The sequence below is a fragment of the Haliaeetus albicilla genome, chromosome 4, assembly GCF_947461875.1.
Source record: "Haliaeetus albicilla chromosome 4, bHalAlb1.1, whole genome shotgun sequence".
In the NCBI taxonomy this organism is placed as follows: domain Eukaryota; kingdom Metazoa; phylum Chordata; class Aves; order Accipitriformes; family Accipitridae; genus Haliaeetus; species Haliaeetus albicilla.
Genome location: NC_091486.1, coordinates 41,443,947 through 41,464,306, shown reverse-complemented (window position 1 = coordinate 41,464,306; position 20,360 = coordinate 41,443,947). Strand labels below are relative to the sequence as shown.

The 20,360-nt window shown below is 40.3% G+C and overlaps 1 protein-coding gene across 6 annotated transcripts in view; it reads right to left on the bottom strand.

Moving 5' to 3' along the window:
• Positions 1-20,360, bottom strand: part of UBE2F (ubiquitin conjugating enzyme E2 F (putative)) — an 86,272-nt gene that overhangs the window by 31,459 nt on the left and 34,453 nt on the right. For all 6 annotated transcript variants that reach the window (XM_069782100.1, XM_069782102.1, XM_069782103.1 and 3 more), the window contains 2 exons: positions 17,046-17,103; positions 1,963-1,995 (listed from right to left, as the gene is read on the bottom strand). In XM_069782100.1, coding sequence (XP_069638201.1) covers positions 1,963-1,995; positions 17,046-17,103 — 91 coding nt within the window. The remainder of the gene's footprint in view (positions 1-1,962; positions 1,996-17,045; positions 17,104-20,360) is intronic.

Genomic DNA, 20,360 nt, shown 5'->3' with positions numbered 1-20,360 from the left:
AACAGCCTGGCGATAAAGCAAGAAGAGCTTCCTTAATACCATCTCCATAGCAAAGCAATTTAATTCCCTCTGTGAAGAAACTACATAACCTGGAGCCTGACAGACAGGAAAGTTTTAGTGCAATGGGAAAAATAGGGCCAAGAGGAAAGGGAGTGCAAAGACCCCAAGAGCTAAGGGCATGTGGGGCCAGGGAGCAGAAATAATCAAAATCAATCTCAGGTCTGTCAGTTTAATCTTAATAAACATTAACTTTGGAAGGAGAAAGTGTCTAGGGTTAAAACCAAAGGAAACCAAGATGCTGGTAAAAGAGGAATTATAAAAAATAACATTGAATCACAAAAACCCCTATTCTGCTTGCAGCCCAGATCATTTTCCCCAGTTTAAGGTTAGCCTGTGACAGCAGTGAAGCACCATCGTTTCACAAGTGTGAAAGGCTCACGTCACTCTCCAACTCGTTTTCAAGCAGCAAACTTCCCATTTCATTCAAACCAGGACACCAATCCACCTCATTTTCACTCACTTCCTCCAAGAAAACCTCAAAAGAATCTGCAAGGCCAGTATGATCCAGTGCCAGCTTTTCAAAGACCAATTATTTATAAGAAGCTGGGCGTGAGGGAAATCCAAGAGGCAAGCTGGGAAGCATGGCTCTTACCAGCCATGACAAATCCCTGTGGTCTCCAATGCGTGACCATCACTCTCTGCAGCTGTTTGCACAACGGATTATTTTTACATACAGTTCTGCCTCCAAAGGCACTCCTTTGTACCTCCAGCGGATTTCACTTTCTTCCAGTTACTTAGCATGCAGTGGGAGACTAACAGTGAAATGCAATTACTCTGTTGAAAAGGCAAATGCTCTCCAATCTTCTAAATCAATTAACCAAAAGAAGTTGTCGAAACAAATCAAGCCTTTGGAAAGCTTAGGAGATTGTAGCCAGCCACTGCCTTGGTCTACGCTAGAGGTTTTAGAAACACACCATGATCCTGGTGACAGTGCTGGGAGCACAGTCACTGCTTTGCCCCTCCTCCTGCAGGTAGTGGTGGAAGGAATTCCTCTCTCTGAAAACAGGCTGGGGCTAGCAAAGCCCACAGCAATGCTCCTCACCCAAAGCTTTTCACAGCCTGCTCCATATACCCTGGAGTGGCTGGGGTAGTTCTCTCCAGAGTCGATAACAAACATGGTGACCAAGTTAGTGCCTTTCTTTGCTTTCTCCTGACCTTCCTACCCAGCAGCAATAGCTGTGGAAGGGGACCACAATCCTGGGCTCCCTAAAAAGGCAGCTTTTGTACAGTAAACACTTAACCTCTCTCTGCTTTTAGGGCAAAAGCAGCTGTTGCATCCTGCCTGCCTCTTGCAGCTTCCTGCCCTCTCCTCCATTTTCAAGTTGCTCCTGTAATTACGAGGCACAGGTTTTTTGCTCCTGTCAATCTAAGGAAAAGGGGGAAAATGGAATCCCTGAACAAAATCGTATAATTTCTGTGACAAGTCAGGGCTTATGCAAATTGTGTGGGTGGGTACCGAGGTCCTTGAACAGGAATATAAGTGTTCAAAACAGGAATGAGACTGCAGGGCAGTTATTAATTCCTAAACATAATTTTAAAAAAACGTAACACCAACACAATTCCTTCTCAGAGCAACATGAATTTCTATTTCCTGCCGACCAGCAGAAGGAATTTCGTACTGTGTGGAAGATCCCAAGTAACTTGTTAGCAAAATATCCCATGATAGATTTGTAACCAAAAGTAAAAACGATGTAGGAAAAAGCTGGCATTTCAGACCATCTGTATGAGTCTTGCAGTTACACAAACAAAAGCACAAATTGATTTTATACAACACCCACTGAAGCCAAAGAAAATAATGACCTTAAGTTTAAGAAGCAACAGACAGGGTTCACATTAGGTGATGCTGAAACCAAATGAGGCAGGAAAAAGGAAAGTGAATATGCAAAATATTCATTTACTTACAGTAAATAAAGAGTTTAACCCCCAGACAACATCCTGCAAAGGAAAAGCACAGTCAGTTAGGCATGCATTTCAGGTGTTTTGAACATGTTCTCATACTTTACTTTTCTATTAATCTGTGAAATTACTGGAAATCAAATCTAGATTAAGGATGATGTTTTACTAATTTAAATCAAAATATTGAAAAAGCTTTCCCATTTCATGGATGCTTGATATTTAGAAGTCACCAAAACCCAAATACTGTATATTCAAATACAAGTTCAGATATTTCTGTGTGTATAGGAGCCTTATTCCTGTTGCTTCTCTGCTCAAGGAGAGCAATACCACCTTAGTATATGCCAGCAACTGACTGCACTGCTTAGTTCAAAGGATGGGTATAAAACTTAATTCATCAATGCATTCTTAAAACTAAAAAAATTAAAACAGTGTCAGACATATTTGAAACTGTGTCAAAATATCAGAGGAAAAGAGATTAAGGAGTACAGAAAAAATATCATTCTTATACAAGCATATGTCTCAATTTTACTGGCTTTAAGTGTCTATTTAACCACAGATGAATAGAGAGTGTTTGCAATTCCTGCAAACAGGAAGCTTTAGGGGAATCTGTGTCCAAATGGTGCCATCAAACACAGCTTATTTTGGGGTGCGCATCTCCAAAAGGGTTCCACTAGCATTGACCTAAGAGTCCACATCCTCAGTTACAACCTTCAGAGAGTAAGAAAATGCACAAGATCCAAATATCATAGAAAGAAACTTAAAAGCATCACCTACCACCAACTCTGAGGCTAAGCTTTTCTACCTAGAGGAAAGACTATTTTCTTTAGTAGCAGCATAACTAAGCTACCCAGCTGCAAAATCCCACTGAAGTCTCGGGACTGGAGCTCACACCTACCAGACAATTAAGTAAGATCAGCATTGCACCTCCTGCCCTTACAGCCTGCTAGCACTTGACTGCCTACCCATGAAAACCACACTGCCTGATTTCCAGTAGTGGGACAAACACTGCACATTAATCATTTCATGGCCAAAATGTACCTTTCACAATAAAGCCTCAAAGTAAAAACTTCCTATCCACGACAAAGAACTTCAATAAATGAGTGTATTTCAGTTGGCTTCCTGTTCCAGGCCCTCTGCTGAGAGTGGTGGACCACAGAAATCCATATCCCTTAAGAATGCTATCCAATTATGTCCTAATGAAAAAGATACAGTGTCAGCATTATCCGGACAACAGCCTCTCACAAACCAATTTTCCTTTGATCTTGTACAAACAGACTACTCAGTTTATCTGCTTTTAATAACATGAATCTGCCCGGCAAAGCTGATATTGACAGTGTTTTCAGTTTCAGTATCTTCTCCTAATGGAGCTTCTGAAATCATCAGGTGTGGCAAAGACAGCAATTCTTTCAAATGTACTCATCATCTTTAGTGGCAGCCCACACACATAAACTGCAAAAAAGGGCATACCCGAGACACCTAAGAATTAGTTATCCATACATTTTAAGACTACAGTGCTGAGCAGTCATCCCCAATCCCAAACGACCATACTGTCAATTCCTTGGTAAGTGTGAGAAAATGGACTATTTCAAATAATGGATGAAAGTCATAATTTTACCCTTTATTTAAGTTCTGTTGTTCAACTACAACTACTGTCACAGAAACTGGGCATAGCAGAGGTTAGCAAAACATGGTACTATGGAAAACTGTATTAAGGAATCCTGGGGATAAACTATTTGTACAGTGAAGTGGTGCTAGAGAAAAAAATAAGCCAAAGTCACTGATTAAAGGAGGATTTCAGTGGTGTGAAGATTAGGAACAGGCACGAAGGTATCAGCTTCTACTTCACTCTCCTGCATTCAGGCACGAAAGGGTGTGCAGCACAGCACAGGGGTCTGCTCCGCTCTGGTACCCCTACGTTTGCTACCCCTGGCATGGATGCAGCCCGAGGACTGACTGATTCAGGGTGTGTAACCAGGGACGGCTGAGAACACCCCCGTCTCCAGCCAGCCGCTCTGCCCCAGCAGATGCTTCGACCCCTAAAGGTCAGGAGCCCTGTCCACTGCTGCCCTCAAAGGCTGTACTGTCCTTCAGGACAGCAGACTGAATGTCTTGGGGGTGTTAAGAATTTCTTGCATCCAATTTTAACTCAATGTGTGTTTCCCACAACCTTTGATAATGGGACCTTACTAAACCATGGTAATTTGCTTTCTTCCACTTGAAGAAGCAGGAATAAATTAACTTTTTAAGGATCGACTTTCATCTACACCATGTGACAGCAGACTGTAGCTGGAGAATGTGATGCAGAATAACAATACCGAGTGTTAAAAAACATCCTAAAGCACTATGAAGAACTCACACTAGCATACTGGGGCCTGTCCATTTCTAAATCCTGCCTGAATACCAAAACAGCACTCACAGGGTTGCAAACTGTCCACAACTGTTCAACCGCTTACCAGTATCACTAAAAAGAAACAACAAAAAAAAAGAGCAACTCAGTCACATTGATTCTGAAATCCTCAAGAGCTCACCTTCTCTTTACATTTAACAGTGCTGAAGCCCTCAGTCTCCCAGAGCCTCTCCACTAGGACACTTCAGATTGTCTCTCCAGACAAAACAGCTTCTGCTCCAGTACAAGCAGCAATGAGCCATACCTTACACAAGTAAACATTGCAACTCAAAACAGAAATGTGAATTACATCAAATTATTTTCCCATTCCATAAACGCCCACTTTTGAAGTTTACCTAAATTGCTACCAGATTCTTATTTGCCAAACCCTGGTTTTAAGGCTTTGGGACACTTGACTCATTCAGGCTGACTCTGCACAGAGTTCTATCAAAAAAAAAAAAAAACACCCAAAAAACCACCACAAAAAAAAAAAAACAGTAAAAACCTCTGTAAGTCTGTGAGTTTGCAGAATGCTGTATATTTTCACAGCCATTCTAGACACCAAAAAGCATAAAAGGATTATTATTATTACTGAATAACTTACATATGAAATTCTCAGAATCATTTCTGATGTTTCCACCTATTCAAGTTTTATGATTTGCTGGATTCATTTTATACCCTTGCATGCCTCCATAAAAAGTAATGCTAAATTACTACCAGAGGGCAACACTTATTGTAATGAGTTTGAGGCTAGCCTGGATTTAAATCTAGGATATTGAGAAAGGGAAGTGGGATGGAACAGATGAAGCAAGTATTTCATATTTGAAAAACTTGACACTGTTGCATTGCAAAAATAATCACTTTGCATTATTGACTTCAGCAGAGCTGCCTGCTGCATGCAGATAAGCACCTGCCTGAACACTTGCTTCACATTTTTCCTGATTTACTAAAAGGATTTGCAAGCCATCAAAGATCCTGTCAGATTTAACAGTTCAAAACCTTCTGTTTTCTTTTAATGTAGTAAGACATCGTCCTTGGCTTCAAACACTTACTGAACTTCTGGTTTAAATACTCTGAAAACAGAAAGGTAACCCTATGTACAAGAATTTTTAAAGGTTATCTTCACACATAGTAGCAGGGCAGATGTCACCTTACAATGTTAATAATGCACACCTTTGTGCTGCTCCACTTCAATGAGAGAATCTACTTGCAAAAGCAGAATCAGACACAGGGATCTGCTTGTTCACGTGGCAAATACCCGACAAGGCTGTTTCCTTTACAATGCTTCTTTTTGTCTAATTTCTCCTACATGCTTAACATCAAAGTTAGAGTACAAGCACACCCACTATTGAGGGGTAACCTCAGAGCGAAACCAAGGACCTCTTGCGCTTTTCGTAATGAAGCAGCATGGTCTGCTCAGAACAGACCCTGCAGAAAAGGCTGCATAATTCCCAAACTGCTTTACCTGGTTTCTGCTCCAGCTGTGCCCAGGCAGGCCCTCTCCCTGTCCCCCTTGTCTCCCGGAGGCTTTGTATCAGCACAGACGTCACCCATGACATTAGATGCCTTCATGAGCCAAGTGCATGCAGGTCTCAGGTAAGTAAGTGTTTTTAATTCCTCTCTACTATGTTAGTTCAGAAGATTAAAGTATCATACTTGAACTAAAGAGCAGTACCTGGTTAAATCCACAGTGGAAGAGGGGATAAGGAAGGAACACGCTCTGCTCCTTGGCACTGTCACTATTTTGAGCTCAAGCATAGGGAAGTCAACACAAGCAAGTCAGAAGAACAACAGGCTGTTAATAAATAACCCTTTATAATTACCCCTTTTAATTCTTGAGTATTTATGTATTGCATTTGAGTGAAAGGTTACATTAAACCCCTGCCCACAGATTTATTTACAGCTTGCCAAATGAGAAAAAAAATCTGCCCCTGCAGCAGTGTTTAAAGTTCAAGAGCAATGAATCAAAATCCTAAATACAGCTTTTGAAATAGCCTCTCCTGAGGCTAGAAAGTCTCAAAGCACTGCATTTGTAGGAGGTCCTAATTCATTTAGTCACCAAATCTTCCCAAGTGGCAGTGTTCACAAGCACTTCACAAAAGTGATGCCATTGAAACCATGTCACAGACAAGTGTTTAGCTATGCTTGCTCATGTTTGGAAATATAACCACACAGCACTTCTTTTGAAAAGAGAGTAAACATGTAAATTGTAAATTAAGATTTTATTTTAACAGGCAAAGTATATTTAATACATTACTTTAAGCAGAGAACAAGCCAGACAAAAGCAGCTAATGAACTTCCAACCAAAGAAATTTCTGTAGAGATCCAAGGAGCATTTCTGATCTAATAGGCTGATAAAATAAGAGTTCATTGCTAAACCATTTTTTGTATACAATTTAACCCATTCAGATCAATGAAAGGAGCAGCAGCCATTTATACAAGCAGATATCTGAAGCAATTTTTTTTTTTTTTTTTTTTTAAACAAACTGAAGCAGGAACTCCAATAAAACAAGCGTCAAGCTTTGTACATCACAGTTTGGAAAAGGGCTTGAAATTACACCCGAAAACTCAGCATGCTGAAAAGTCAGGCCACTGCATGGCTGTCTCCTAGGGCAGCTCTCTACTGTCCTGTCTGCCTATGCACCAGCTCAAGATGGCTTTGCACTTCCATTCACCTTCTTCCATCATCTCTTACAAACAAGCCCAGCTTCCTTCTCTCTTCATTGCATCTCAGAAAACCAAGCACCTTTCATCCTACCCAGTCCTACCTTACCCAGGCTCTGTTGGACTTCTCTTTCTGCCTCCTCGACATGCCTCCACAAACATCTTGGATTTCCCCCAGGGACTAACCACTTCTCTGCAATCACTACAATGTAACTGAGTGCACAAAACTTATCATTGGTCCAAGGGGTTAAAAAAAAGTATTTCTTCATGCCAGAGATAGTACGCACTTTTTAGCTTACAAAACCCCCTGCTTCCCTCCTTAGCAGTCTTCTCCCAAATAAAATGTTCTCTTTTACATTTCCTCTCCCTGTCCAGCTCCTCTCTAATCTTGCATATAAGGCTGCTATAGTATTTTAAAAAATTCCTGTGGCAGGTAAAAACACTGTTTCCACCTGGCATTAGGCAATGAAGAGAACATCAGCTTTCTTCAATCAACCACAAAGGCCATCTCAATTCTCATGTGCCTGCGATCCCAGCTCATGCTTCCCACCCAAACACAACAACAGTAGCTTACTTAGAGGGCTTTGGGTAATTTAAATGGCATGAACTGCTCCAATTAGCAAACACAAAAAAAGAAGGAAGGCTGGAAAACGATTTCTTCTATGCTCAAGTATACTAGAGGGAAGAAAACAGGAACAATTATAGTCTGTTCCTCTCCCAGATCAAGACAGTTGTAAATTGCCAAGTGTGCAGGAGCACTTGTCTAAAATCCCTTACTTTTGTTACTGACTCCTTGACATTTGTCCCCAAGGTTACTTCAGAGCAAGCAGATAATCTTTTATAAATCGTTCCCAGGGGAATTCTGTGATAGCTTCTTAATGAACTACACTACAGTGATTACGAACACTAAAGTGATCGCCCTCCGGAGACCAGTCTACTCAACTGATTAAAGTTGACAAAAATTGCATATTCAGAAATCAACAATTTGGGGAAAACAAGCATAGTTTAATTAGACTTACTAATGTACTGCACTGTTTTACTGAATCACTCTTTAAAAACATGCTAGTAATAACAGCTACTCTATTTAAAAGAAAGATTTAGCTTTGCCAGAAGCCATTAAAGAGAGAAAAAGAAAGCTTTAGCAAGTCTTATGAAGCAAAGGTTTGTACAAAAGACATTGATTTGTGTAAGTATTTTCGCCAGTCTGGGACATGTACAGAGGGGAAAAAAATAAAACCACTCTTTACAAAACAGATAAAGCAGATTTATAAAATCAAAATACAACACAATGCACCCCTGCACAAAAACTTCCTGAAGCTTATTTTAAGAAAAATAGAATACTGTCAGATCTACATAGAAGATTGTATTCAGTGGCTTATAACTTCTCTTTACCAAATACTGGATCTGAAGGTTTTTTGTCTGCTGCTTATTCAATTTTTAGAGGTGGAGAAGAAAGGGAAAGAAATGAAAGCAGTAACAATGGACATTTTAAGCACTTTAGAGAGCAAAAGTATCGAAGAAACGTTAAGTCTTTTGCACTGCACTTTTCTTTAGATGACTTCCTTTACAGAGGGAGACTTGAACCATTGAAAGGTACATTGTGGTAAAGCTGTGCCTTTGGCAACAGCTGCAAATACCTATCTAAATTGTGATCAACAAGGACATTCATAAACCCCTTTGACTATAACAACTAAGTCTCCCTTGCTTGGTTTTCACGGAACACACACAGGCTTTGCCCAGTCCCTGGTACCAATCAGAGCCACAATGGACAGCGCAGCCCTCGTGAGAAGCATCTCAGGCCAGGGGCTTGCACAGCGAGCAGGGCTCCGATGACGAGGTCAGTGTTGGGTTCAGAGCAGCAGTGCCACCTTGAAGCTGGATATCTACCTGTCCCCACTGTCCATGGGGTCAGTGCAGTTGTGTGAGCAGAACAAACTTCTGGATAAAGTCAGGCCAGACATCCTGTTGCAGATGCATGCCACATGGCCTCCAGCACCAAGCAGGGATGTAGAGATCTGGACCAACAAAGAGGACACTAGCCTCCAAACCATACCAAAAAAGGCTCTGAACCACTGGGAGCTCCTACACCACCTTGAAGTACTACTGACATTATGGAAAGAGACAAGTGGTGCACATCCTTTCATGTTTGCTGACAACCAACGGCCCTCAAATGGTTGTGACTCTCTTGTTGTTCCTCACGTACCTCTTTACTGGTTCAAAACCTCTCTCTTCTGTACCTGCCTCTACCTTCTGCTGCTACTCCCTGAATTAATGTTTCTTCTGTATCTATCCCCTCGTGTTTCACTGCTTCCCTAGAGCTGTCTTCTGCAATGCTGATGTCACCTTCAGCAACAGAAAATACAAGAAGGTGTGCAGCTTAGGCCCTGAGGAAGGGATGCCATAAACACGCATTGCAAGTGGGTCCAAAGCTTCTCGAGCACCAGGATCCAGTGGCAGTATCAGGCAGTGATTGATCTCATAACTGCCAAGAAGTATCAGGAGAACCAAAGACATCATCACAGCAGATGAAAGAGGAAGGCCCTGTTCTCAAGCCTCAGGACAACTGCCAGTTGGGGAGGGTTTGACACGAACCACCTCATTACAGAGGATCTGAAACAGATCTTTAGTTGGGAGCACACGATAACACTTCTAGCTCAGTTATGCACACCCTGGAATCATTACACAAGAGAATATGGAGAAGAGGGTACCTTAAGCCTACTCCTCCTATCCCTTCAAGGACACATCCGGGGACACCCTGTCAGTCTGCTCCTCATCTCAGCTAGCATCAGCAACCCTCTTGCACTTCTCCCACATTTGACTCTAAAAGCCTACCACTTTTCTGTATGCATTTTTAGGGTGGCCAGGGAATAAGGCTTTCAGTAGAAGTAGTTTAGAAAGATTATATATATACATACATGTGTGTATGTGTATATATTCGTGCATGGAGAGAGAATGGTCTTGCTTTCTTCAGCAGCAGCACTTTGTGCAGTAGCACTGTGGGTTCTGCTCCTGCTGCACTGACAAGAACAGAACATAGCTTTGAAGGAGTCCACGTTATTTGTGACAAAGCCATTTGCAACAGATCAGTGCCCATACCTTCAGGGACATGCAATGGCCAACAGGCTTGCTCTTCTCTCCTTCACAGATTCCTGTGATCAAGACCCACACAGCTCACCTCACACCTTTTCAGCAAATAAAGAATAAGTCTTCAGTGAATAAAGCATAAGACTAAACACTTGCACTGACCTGTTTCTGTTAAGCTACTAGTACAGCTGCTGCTGTGGTGGCCTTTCCCTAAAGCTATCTGCTTGCAAGCAGATGTTTTGTTACTCACTTTGAGTGTGGGAAAGAGTAAAGGTGTTGGCAGCAGAAGACATTGTGCTATGTGGTCCTAGGAGATTCCATGAGATCAACACATAGAACTGGACCTCCAAGTGCTCTCTGCATGTAAGGGAAGAAGGCAGCTCTGCAAATGAAGAGGATGAGCTGGGTGTGAACCCAGAAAGAGTACTGACAGATGAACAGGCACAGTCCTTCTCTGAACAGTGTTTCAGTCAGAAGGTCAGCCATAAAATCTACAGCCAGTCAAGCACAGCATGGCTGAGGAGGTGAGGACTCCAAGAAAGTTATTCTGCATGTCTTGCTCCTCAGACAAAAAAGCCCCCACATGCCTGGGTGGCAGCTCATTTGGGGTGTCCTTCTGGAATAGCTGCTGCAGGCACAGAATTAAACACACCCCACTTCTTCCCTCCCACCGTGCCAAACACTTCTCCAGGTGGGGAGCAGGCTTGGGTGACAGGCACCACCATGCCTCTTGGAAATGGTACAAGGAGGAATAAGGTGGTATAAAAAGTCTTTAAGTGGGCAACAGTGCAGGAGGCAAGGGCACATTGCCTGAAACAACACCCACCTGACTCAATTCCTGTATGATACCAGGGAAGACAGGTGAAGGCACACCACCTGAAAAAACAGGTATTCTGCTTAATGCTGTATTTGAAACCTGTATGCAGTGAATGATTGTAACCACACACAGGGCAATTTGTTTCTCCCCAGTGCTCAGAGGCTCTATACCGGTCTATACCATGAGGAGGCAGACACCTTGACAGGGTTCATCTCCCCCTTAAGATCACACATACAATTTCTCAGGTGCTCAGTTTTGTACCCTTGGTGATCATGACCAAGAACATCCCAGGAGATGGATGTAAAATTCATATCAGATCAAGAAACTCTTTGCCAAGCTATACTGTAAGTTCTCCTCCTGGGCTATAAGAGCTAGCATTTGTGCTCTTTGTCACTGCCATGAAGCCTTTAGCTTTCCCCTTTTGATGACTTTCTCCTCCTTACTTTACCAGTATGGGGGACAAACATACTCCATCCAGGAAGGCAGCTTTTACAAGCACATGCTTTGACATTTATACATACAGTACAAAGACCCATTCCAAAATAGGACTTGAGTAAATCAATAGCAGAACAATGCTACCATAATGCTGGCTGAGAAAAATAGTATAAGCAGGAAGAATTAATGAGAACAACACAGAACATACAGGTTTACTTTTCTCTGTTCATCCTGAAGACAGGGACAGTTATTGTCTGTTTAAAATACTCCTCTACACTAATTACACATAATTTTGACAGCAGACCACCTATTTTCATTAAGACAATGAACGAAAGTTTTGTGCTTACACCAAAGCTTTTAAACTACTCAGGTTTATGCTTAAACATTGAGGTAAACGTAACTGGAAAAATGAAGTCAAGACCCCCTGATTTATTTCTCTAAGAGATTACAGTTTGATATTTGCATGATTTAAAAAAAAGTAATTTTACTACCTAAAGACAACATCAGAACCAATGCAACAAATAGGGCATATTTTCCCATTTAGTATTAAACACTAATAAGCAAGCCTCTTAAGGATAAACTCCAAATAGCAATAGTTTATTGTAAACGAGTCTTAATTCCTTTGAGATTAATCTAATAGCACAGACAGGTATTTCTTAACCTAGTTTCTGAAGTTATGGGAAAGGAATTCCTGAAAAAATACTGTTTTCCTATAAGTGGGTATAAAAAGCTGTCTGCATATCTATAGTTTAAGACTACCTTAATGTTTCCCATACCTGCTCCTGTTTTTCCTGACAGCAATAACATGAAAATAACAAAAAACAGCTCTTCATTGAGATATTTTAAAGAACTGAAATGCATACACACCTTACCAGTAAACATCAAAATCCTACAGAAAATAGTTCTCCAATTATCTGAGACCAACTGTAGGTCTATCAGAACAGGGTTACGAAAAACAGGACCAAATATTCCTTGTGAACATTCATCATTCATTTTTAAAATACTGGTTTTAACATTACTATGCTCAGCCCTCCAGAGTCAGTCAGCCCAGTTACACAAGTGTGCTTTATTTTTATGGTTCATAAAGCAGTCACTGACCAATTTCCAGTTGTAGTTTATTAGAGATAATTGCAGAAGGAACAAATTGACTTTTAGAACCAATTAGGCAATCACAATACACAGATCCACTTTTTCCTTTATTTCTTAAAAATCAATCACCCAAGATAATTTTATAGCAAAGTGAAAACAAGCATTTGAGAGAAACCTGATGAATAGAATCAAATCATTACCTTTGGAGAAAGGCCTCTAAGATGAATACTAGGGAGGCCCATCTTAACTAGGCAGATGATACTCATGACAAATAAGGTACAAGAAAGTGCACATTGAAGACTAACACGAGCTACTGAAGCACTTTTGAGTTTGAAATTGGAATTATTGAGGGGGAAGAAGCAGGGTATCAGAGCAACAGCGTTATTTAATACTAGGTATTTAGAAGCTGTTATCTCCAGAGACATCAAAATCTGCGAACAGAATGGAATTTAAAACATCTATTTGCTTTCTGCCTGGAAAACTTTGATTTTGACTATCAAACCTAAAAGCAGGAGAAAAGCAAGTTCAGACAGTCTGAGCAGAGGCCCAAAATAACTTCAGCAGTCCTCAGCTTTATGAATACTGTTTTAGAAAGGAAAGAAGTATGGAATAAAATGATGCAGAACATAACAGAACGGAGACTGAAAGGTAAATAAGCTCCTGTTGCTAACTCATACCTAGCCATAAAGAAGTAAAAGAATACACAAAGATCAGTTAGAAAGCACTGCATCAGTTTTTACACAATCCACAGTCTGTGGACCAAACTGCTACCAGAAATTATCTAAGCATTTAGGGTTCAGGAGTGCTTCTATGGATAAAGAAAATGTTTACAATCACATCAATAGTGATTTTAAAAGTATATATAGATTGTTTTAAAACATTAACCTACCAATGATATGTTTCAGGGTTAAAGCCCAACTTTCTAACCTGATTTAAAAATCATTTAATACAGGAATTCAGAAATAGCACATTGTTCAGTGCCTTCACTAGTGCACTGGCTGCTTTTCATAGTGGTCCATGGAAACATGTTCAGTAGCAGGAAGAAGTGGAAAAAAGGTAACGCTCAGCACTTAGTAACTTACAAGAGAATTCAGTCATGGATAAGATGACACTGAGTGCAACAAAACACTAGAAGACAAAACTGAGTTGCTTCCCCCCCCCGTTAAGAATTCTCTATGCTGTTAAAATACATTTTATCAGATAACTTTTACAGAGCACTTAGAAGATTTAAATTTTTATTTCAGAAAATTAAAAGGCATAATTTAAATGCATCTTCAAATTTCTACCCATTTGATACTAAAGAAAGTGTTAAAAAGGTCACAGCAGTTTATTTTGAAGGATTTTTCATTTAAGACCTCTGCTGCCCCCACAAGGATACAGAAGATGAGACAAAATCTAAAACTTCTAAAACTTAAGCCCCTTTTAAAAGGTTAAGCACATAACATGAAAGCATGCAGTAGCATACAGCAGAGCTGGTTTGTGCATGTGGCTTTGGAGGTTTTGTGTTATTTATTTGAATGGTTTTACTAATGCACTCAGAACGGCTGCATTAGTAATGCCTGAATTTGTCAGAGATACAGTACATCCCCATTCTCAAGTATTTTAGCAGTGTTTCAGAGTGCTTTATTGGACAAATTTGGGTACTATTCCTCCAGAAAACCGGGTTGCCTTCATATTATTGATGAGTGAAATATAAAATGCTGACTTTCAAGTCCATCATTGGCCAAGACCAGATACTATCCATAGTGCTACTGTGCAAATTCACATATTCACATCTACAAGCATATTCCGCTTGTAGAGATGAGCAGGTTCTCCAAACCATGGTGTCCAAATGTTGGAAACAAAGGATTCAGGAAGGCTGGATTAGTGGGTGCAGGTGGTGTGTTAAGAGAGAAAAAGTAACCTGGGTGACATCTCATGGCTCTCATTTGCTTCCAGTCACTCACTGTTTCATTAATTCTGTGGTCTATAGTTAACGTGTACCTACCACAATTATTAATACACACTGACAAATAACTTGACTGTGTGGCCACACTGTCAATAAACCACCACAATTCCATATTTTCAATCTCAGAAGCGTGTGTAACCTGGAATCTAAGCACTTGGACACTAATCAAGCTTCAAAACACAGAAGGCAGCATGCATAAAGCTTCACAGGTGACAGTCAGCCAAAGATCTGAAATAGCACCTGATTGAGTGGCCATCAGGAACACTGGCTCTGACCAAGACTCACCTTTCCCATGTTTATTAGTCTTTTCAAAGAACACACTTGGAATGGATGAACAGTATCTTTAACAAAGAACAGACTCACTCCAGATGCTAGTTATCTAATTACAACATGTATCCCAAGTAAAAACACTGTTTGGGGAATAGTGCTTGCAGCTTACTGACATCCCCAATGGCTATTTCTGCTTTATTTTAACATCCTTTTGTACTAGAGGCACAGTGTAACAACAGCATTTCTACAGAGGCACAACTTGGAAGTTAGGACCAACATGTGGTACTTATTTTTGTGATGACACTTCAAATCACATGAAGTGACAACATGACAAGTGAGAGAACACTTACTGAAACTGCATGTTTATTTAAAATGGAGACTCTGAAGTAAGGAATGAAAACTGCAATTTGGGGTTGTTTTTTTCAAAGCTATAAATGTGAGCTTGCGATTGTGGTGCTTTAATGCCCATAGGGAAAAAAAATCCAAGGGAGATACTGGATTTTGGGGGGGGGGGGGGGTTGTTGGTTGTTTTTGGTTGGTTGGTTTTTTTAAAGCTACTTAAGCTACTATTTCCTTTTCTTTTGCTGAATCTTTCATATCAACACCCATAGACAAAGTTCCTGGGTTTTTTTTTTGTTTGCGGTCATGGAGGTTTTTTCCTCTTTAACTTATTGGAGGTAAAAACACCCTAAAATGCCTCATAATATTCAGTAATTTGAGTCTCCTGGTAGTTGAGATTCCAGGATGTTTAATCTATGAAATTAATCACATGCAATTAGCAAACTGATGCAAGAATAAAATGGAAATTAAGATTAATACACATCTTCCATCATAACTTCCTCATATCCATGAGGATAGGAAGTTAAGTATGCATAATGTCAACAGTTATTCCCACCCATACTCTTTAACATGCTGCAGTATTTTAATCTCTGTAAGATACCATGAACAAAACTAGGAGAGCAGATAAAAATATATGTACATTCTTGTCCACTTGCAATATTGGTGTGCTCATTTTCTATTGGCTGAAGCTTAAAACTTGTAGTCCAAAAACTTTCTCTGGGAATGAAATACAGGGACAGGAACAGAACTAGTTAACTTAATTACCCCATCAGTGTCTTGATTTAATCTAATATGAAAACAGAAACACAAGGGGCAAAACAAAATCATACTAGCTGATGGAAAAAAAATAGGGAAAGGGCTTTCAAGAAAACCCACAAAAGAACACGCACTGATTCTGCTTCACTTTCCAGAAAGTCAGATCCTCATGAAGAGATTTTACAGATGAAGAACATCACAGATCTCATTCATAGTGCCAAAAAGGAAATCAAGTATTAGATAAAACTCATTTTCAATTTGCCTTTTGAAAAGAAACAAACACCTGACATGTATACCCTTTATCTACCTAGTGTAACTAAGATTCTTTAAGAACCAATTCTGACAGGGTTCCTGGTAAAAGCAAAAGGGAGATTATTGCTCAGTGCTCGCAAGACTCTTCTGACAGCAACATCACGTAACAGTAAATGGACAACCAACCGCTTCCCATAGCAAGACAAGAGCAGTCACTGCACTGAAGCGCATGTCCTTTGTGACAATCTCCCTGAGAATATTTCATGCAAGAATCATGACTCTGAATTTGTCAACAGTGCCCAGCTGTGGTGGGACCAACCTCTGAAGTCATTCTGCAATCACAGTGGCACAACTACCAGCAATTTTACAGGGGCCAGACTTCACTTACACTTTAGTGACTCAGGTAAAATGACATTTGAGGCAAGGGAAGAGGCAGTTCCCTACTGGAGTGACTAAAACAGCCAAGAGGCCCTGCTTTATGCAATACCTAAGTGCAGCTGTGCTGCTCCCCCCTTTGAACACTGGGGATGAAACAGAATTCAAGACAATGCAGTAACTGCACTCTGTGTTCCACATGGCATTTCTTCCAAATGCAACTCGCCTCCCACTTTTCCAAGTTCCTCTAGTTAGAGGACGCAAGGGGAAAGACAGACTATTCATTTATCAGGAATGTCAATACAATGGAAATTACAAGGGTTATGGATTACTCTTAGTCCTGCTCACATCATGCTCTTGTACTTGTTGCCTGGGTAAAAAAAAAAAAGCAGACCACCCTTACCAAGCATGGTTTCTCAGGGTCACCTGCAGTCATACCGCCTACAAAACCTTTTATCAGTCAAAGCAGTATTTGTGCAGTTATGCTAAAACCAGCAAACATTTCTATAATCAGTTAGCACTGTACTTCTTTCAGTACTGCCACCAACACTTGTTGAAAGACAAAAACCCAGTTGTTTCTGGAGCAAACAGCATTATTTGTCTCTTTCCAAGTCCATAGAAGTATTTTAAAAGATATATCTAGTCCGACGTACATATCTAAAAGGAAATAGTACCTTTAATGTTCTAGTTGGAGCCCAGCCAGTGCCATCAATTGAATGTTCTCTCAATAAACTGGAAAAAAGACACACATATTATACAGTGCAACTTCTACTTAAACAACCTTTGTCAAACATCTTCTCAGAAGACATTAAGAACTTAGGAAGTAACTGCAACATAATTACCTCTTGCACTATATCTAGGTACTGGGATTTTAAAGCACAAGAATTGTTATGTCTTCTTAGAATTATATTCTACATAATGTCATTACAGATATCCAAATCTGAGCTCAACCTTTGTCAAAAAACCTGAATTATTTTCATCAACCGCAGTAAGTGTGACAGAAATCCTTGTGACACAGTCTCAACATCGAACCTTTGTTTTCCCCTGAGCACACAAGGCACATGCACTCCAGTTTAGAACACGTTCATCTTTGGTGAAGAGACAGGATTACAGAATAACCTCTCACCAAATCTGCACATTTCCATCCAAAAAAAGGGTATTTTTGGTGGGATAACTAATTTGCAAGAAAGAGGATTATCATCCTCTCTTCTGTGAGTGGACTTGAGCTTCTTAAAAGCAGGGATAGAAAGTGAAAAAGTTCTGGTCTGTTCATGAACAGATGCAGTTTAAGCCTCCAGGGACACAGCACAGGACAGTCTAGCAGTAGGGTCTTACAGTCCTCTTCCAGCAGGTGAGCTATATTGCACACAGAATGTTTTAAGGTCTTACAGACAAACTCAACACCATACATCCCCAACTGGAAATCACGATGAAGACTACTCTGGGCAAGAGAGACTGCTTACAGGAGGAAAAAGTTCCTTATAAACTATAATACATGCTCTTGAATTTTAATATAAATATATATGAATATTAATATAATTAAGATACAGACTTTCCTACATACACACATACTGTATAGAAATTTTATATGACCTGCATATTATGCCAGATAGTAAGTCCAGTGAAGCTGTTGACCTATTTACAAGTTGAAATCATTGAGTTGTATTCAGCTCACTAGGCATTTCTGGACCTTTCAGGTCAAAACATCAGCAGTTATGAGAAGTAAAAATATTGGAGATTAGAGCATAATTGAGAAATAAGATGAAGTCTTGCTCACATTCATGAAAAAAGTAAAAATCTGAATGAGAAGGTCTGGAAAACTACTTGAAGCATGATTTCACAGTCACATCTTCCTCTGTTAAGTAATCTAAAACTGGAAAATACAGCTAAGTAGCAAAGCATGAAAATTCATCACCACCAGCAGCTTCTACTACTGAAATGATAGGGTTAAAGTGAAATAGTCTTAAACTATTAGGTTTTACCAACTTTCAGGATGATATGTATCAAGTCATTTTTAAATTACAGTAGATGACTGGACCATACAGGCTATCCATAGTTATTTATTGAATGCATCAAGTTTCTAATCCAAGGAAATATACTACAACTAGCATTACTCCTTGTTCAATGTAGAGAGACTAGGAACAGGATGATCATACTGGACAAGACTATTCCATCTTAACTGTGCTGCTAATCTCATCTCTGTACCTTTAAAAAAGATAAACTATGCCATTACCACTAGTGCAGCTCAAAACTGATTTCAAGAACATTAAAAATAACATCTCGTGGCTGAGATTTTTGTTTGTATTAAAAAAGTAAAAGCAACAATGCTGCTGAACAGGCAAGAGCCAGGATTTTCAGATTTTGAGCAAATAATAGACTTTTTAGCTTGCTTTCTGTCTGTTCATAAAATTGTGCTACAGTACTTCCCTTTGGCTCTTCATACACCTCACTGAACTTAAAAGCGAGAAGTTAATACACAATAAAATCATAAAAATATCCACTGATAGAGCCCAAAGTGCCTGAGCACATCAGCTAAGCCTCACTAACACCCCTCCAGCTTCCCAAAGCCTCAGAGCTCTCTGGGCACTTCTCCAGCTGGAGACACCAGCAGCCAGGACTTGAGGAGACACTCATAGCTCTCAGAGCTCTGGCAGAAAAGCTATGAAGATAGGTAAGTGTACCTTTGGCTAATATTTCTCATTTGCTGTTATAATTCATTTTTAGACCAGCATCCTTTTTCTTCCTACGCATTGGGAATGATCATTAGGCCCCTAAGCAAACCTTTTCCCAGCACAGGCTGTCTAGAGAAACCCTATCTCATGCTCTCTATGTGGATGACCTAGAAATAACTACCAGTTCGGAGGTCTGAACAGTGATCTGTTCTCAGAGCAGCATGCACACCGCAGAATGAACACCTAAATGAGTAGAAATACACAAAACACATCATGAACTAGTTTATTGAATGGACAAGCATCTGCCTGTAGCTTCTGTTCAAAGACCTGTCATCGACAGGTCCTGCTGCCATAGGGGACCTGGGCTACTAGGAAGTTCTCAAATGGCACAACCAGCAGAGTTTCTCACTCAATGCTTCAAGAGGCTGCCTTTGACAAGCTGCCAGATACACCACAAAAGCCACCTGTTCTACCAGGGTTTCAAGACACCTGATGGGCAGAAAAAACTGTTTACTTGAAGTGACTATTCCAAAATTGCCAGGACTTTGCTGCCTCATACAGAACTGCCAGAAAGCTCATCTAGCATTATTTAGATTGAATAAACATTCAGAAGCTTCCCTTGTGATACTCGAGAATTAATCTGCAAAAGTAAAGAGAGGGGTAAACCAACTGTACAATTTGTGCAGCATTTCAAATTACTAAAGCTGGTGAGTGAGCGCATGCCTTGGGGAAGAAGCAGCAGGGCTGACAGGAGCAGGAGTGCTGTGGCACAAGCAGGAGTTTGTCAGTCAAGGAACTTCACCAGGAACTGGGAAGAACAGTAAAACAATATTTCCATTTGCTTTGTCTTCAGCTGTAGTAGTGTCTGAGAAAAGCCCTGAGTGTGTCCTCAGTCATTGGGGGGACTGGAACTGATAACCACACCTTAACATCTGGTGTTTGTATCTAAGGAGACCTCCCAGAATATGATTTCAAATCCTTATACCTGAGTTCCTATGGGAAGACTGCAAAATCACTATTTTTGAAGCTATAGTAACCAAAACAGCCACTGATGTGACCAGCCAGCTGCTCAGCTCTCATTTCCACAAATATCTTTTCATTCTGTAATCCCTGAATGGAGAAAAGCTTTGAGGAATTTTTTTATTTTTAAATACACAGCATCCTAAAGAGATCTTGCAAAAACATCTACTGAACCGGGAACTGCCTGGCTCTAGCAAGTTTAAAACTTTCTGAAACTCCAGCTGACATGATTTACAGCTCAAGTGACTAAAAAATTACTGTAATTGGGAGATCAGTCCTGGAGAAAAACTGCTTTAT